This window comes from Eurytemora carolleeae, unplaced genomic scaffold (genome assembly GCF_000591075.1).
Source record: "Eurytemora carolleeae unplaced genomic scaffold, Eaff_2.0 scaffold1109, whole genome shotgun sequence".
Classification (NCBI taxonomy): domain Eukaryota; kingdom Metazoa; phylum Arthropoda; class Copepoda; order Calanoida; family Temoridae; genus Eurytemora; species Eurytemora carolleeae.
The window spans coordinates 31,197-33,709 of record NW_019397027.1 but is presented as its reverse complement, the minus strand read 5'-3'; the positions used below and the strand labels follow the sequence as shown (position 1 = coordinate 33,709).

Genomic DNA, 2,513 nt, shown 5'->3' with positions numbered 1-2,513 from the left:
CAGTTGGAAAAATAAACTTTTGTGGAAGACGATGCCTGGCCGCATTAAACAAATCCCACAAGATTCAACGGAATGAGATAGAACGGATACGGGGCATTGTACTGAAACATCTACACGTGTGATATCGATATTGACTCAAGTTCTGAACCCTCTAGTAATAAGTTATAAAAAATATATATACTTGAAGTACTTTATGCGTTTTCATTAGAGTTTAACTCACGTCCTCTTTACTTTAATCATTATTATAATCAAGGAGATAACAGCTTTTTCAAAAACTTTGTCGACATTTTTTCCGAGTAACATTTTTAATTTTGTCTACACAGTCTTATCATTTGCCACAGAGAATTCGGTTCAGCCGTTTTGACGTCTATTGGAAACAAACACCAGGACACCCGACAAGTCAAATATATTTAGATAAATGATATTTTTTTTTTATTTATTTTACAAATGCCGTTGTCTGCGGCTTCCATTAAAATTTTAATTCCCTTTTTTAGATTATCCCCCTCCTCTAGCAAAATCAACCTTCCTCCTAGAATTAAATGGATTTTTAAGCCAAATTTAATTTTTGAGAACTTTTGGAACTTTATCTGAATATTTAAATTAAATTCCAGGAATAATCTAAACTTTAATCTAAAACAAACATTTTGGTGAATTTTTCATCAATTTTCCAAAAGTTTTGAGGAAGAAATAGTTTGAATTTGATTAAATATTTATACATTTAACAATTGAATGTCTGTTATGAGTTGTATCCAATAAATGTCAGACTAAACCAATTAATTTGAAACTTGAATGTCAAAACTTACACATTTACCATAAACAACGAAATTCTACACTGTTATTTTTACTAATTAGCCTGGTGACTAGGATCGAGACTCCAACATGGAACGAGACTACATTGCAACGACATTCCAAGCTAATTAAAATCTTTATACCAAATGGGCATTTTTAGTTATTTTCTCAACTGTATTTTCCCTAGGCATTTTATATGGATTTATACTCTTTGTGTAAAATTTATTTTAATTATTCCATCAATTCATTCTTCGATGTAAAAAATTAGAATATCTGATTTTAAACATGAGAATCTGATTAATTTTATCCGGCCTTCAGGGTATTTTTCAGTTTATTTGTAAAGCACAGACTAGTATGAAAATTCTGAAATTTGTTGCAAATCTAATTCCTAAGCATGAGTACAAGAATTAATGTTTAACGCTACTAATCAATGTCAATTTGGTTCTATTTTATTCTTTATTCAAACTTTAAGTTGACAAGAATTCCATTAAAATAGGAATTTCAAAGATTAAAAAAATTGTATAAAATATTTTCTTTCGTAAACTTCAGAACAGAATTCATTTTTCACTGATGTTTAATTTTTTTTCATCAGATTTTTCCTCCGATTTTGGTTCCGCTTCCTTCTAGAAAAATTTTGAAAAAAATTAATAAAAAGTCATTTTTTTATATTTCGAAATACCTTTGTTTTGTGTTCTGTTGGTATCTTCTTGACCAGTGCAGTAATATCATTCCTCATCATATCCTAGTTCAATACTGTTAGTAATAATAATATTTTATTATTATTATATTATTATAGATTAAAAGAATTACGAAAATGGTAAAAAGGTGAGGTGGATTAGCTGAAAAATAAGAACAATCGTGATTTAATAATTTTTTTCAATTTATTCAAAGGGACTGTAAGTGCCATTTCAAGTTACCCTCCAGGTAAAGTTTGCAATGCCCTTTTCACAACGGTACTCTTAAAAAGTTTGTCTGATCAATAGTGTGGAAGATATTTTCGTCTTTGATAAACGTTAGCTCCTTCGTAAATTGCGCATAACGTTACCTTTTTAGTTTCTTTAAAAGTTGGGAGTAAATGTAAATATATACAGGGTGTCCCACGAAACATGACAGCTGTAAATAGTTTCGAATGTCTTCTTCCATAATTTGTCAAGTTGTTTAATACCAAAGACAATGATAAAAATATTATATAGGAGTTATATTATAGTTAAATTAATTTCAACGTAAAATATACTTGAGCAAAGATTTTTAAACGAAATAAACTGCAAACAGCCTTTAATATTTAATACAGTGTATGGAAGACGTCATTCAAAACTATTTACCAACTGTCATGTTTCGTGGGACACCCTGTATCTAAAATTGATGGGCGGTAAGAACATAAAAACTAGTATTTATGATTGTAAAGCTAATGTTGTGAAAATATTAATGTATAACATAATTATTTTACCATTTATACCCACTTAGTTATTAAAGTTAAAAGAAAACTCAAAAAATCAAAGTTTTGTAATTTTCTAATTATTACAGCAAGTCAGAATGATTAAATAAACATTCTATAACTTAGTAATTTCTAAAGTTATACACAGGGTGGCCAAAACTTTTTTGAACCCATCCTTAAAAAATCCGTACATTTTCAGAAGAAATCCGTACAATCCGTACAATTTTCGAAAAACAATCCGTACAATCCGTACAATTTTTTAAAAAAAATCCTGTATACTTGTCTTATT

At 28.7% G+C, this 2,513-nt stretch overlaps 1 protein-coding gene across 1 annotated transcript in view; it reads right to left on the bottom strand.

Moving 5' to 3' along the window:
- Nucleotides 1-1,216: 1,216 nt before the first annotated feature.
- Nucleotides 1,217-2,513, bottom strand: part of LOC111711242 (EH domain-containing protein 1) — a 13,286-nt gene continuing 11,989 nt past the window's right edge. The window contains exons 19-20 of the mRNA XM_023485538.1: nt 1,469-1,531; nt 1,217-1,412 (exon numbers count right to left, since the gene is read on the bottom strand). Coding sequence (XP_023341306.1) covers nt 1,347-1,412; nt 1,469-1,531 — 129 coding nt within the window. The 3' untranslated portion in view covers nt 1,217-1,346. The remainder of the gene's footprint in view (nt 1,413-1,468; nt 1,532-2,513) is intronic.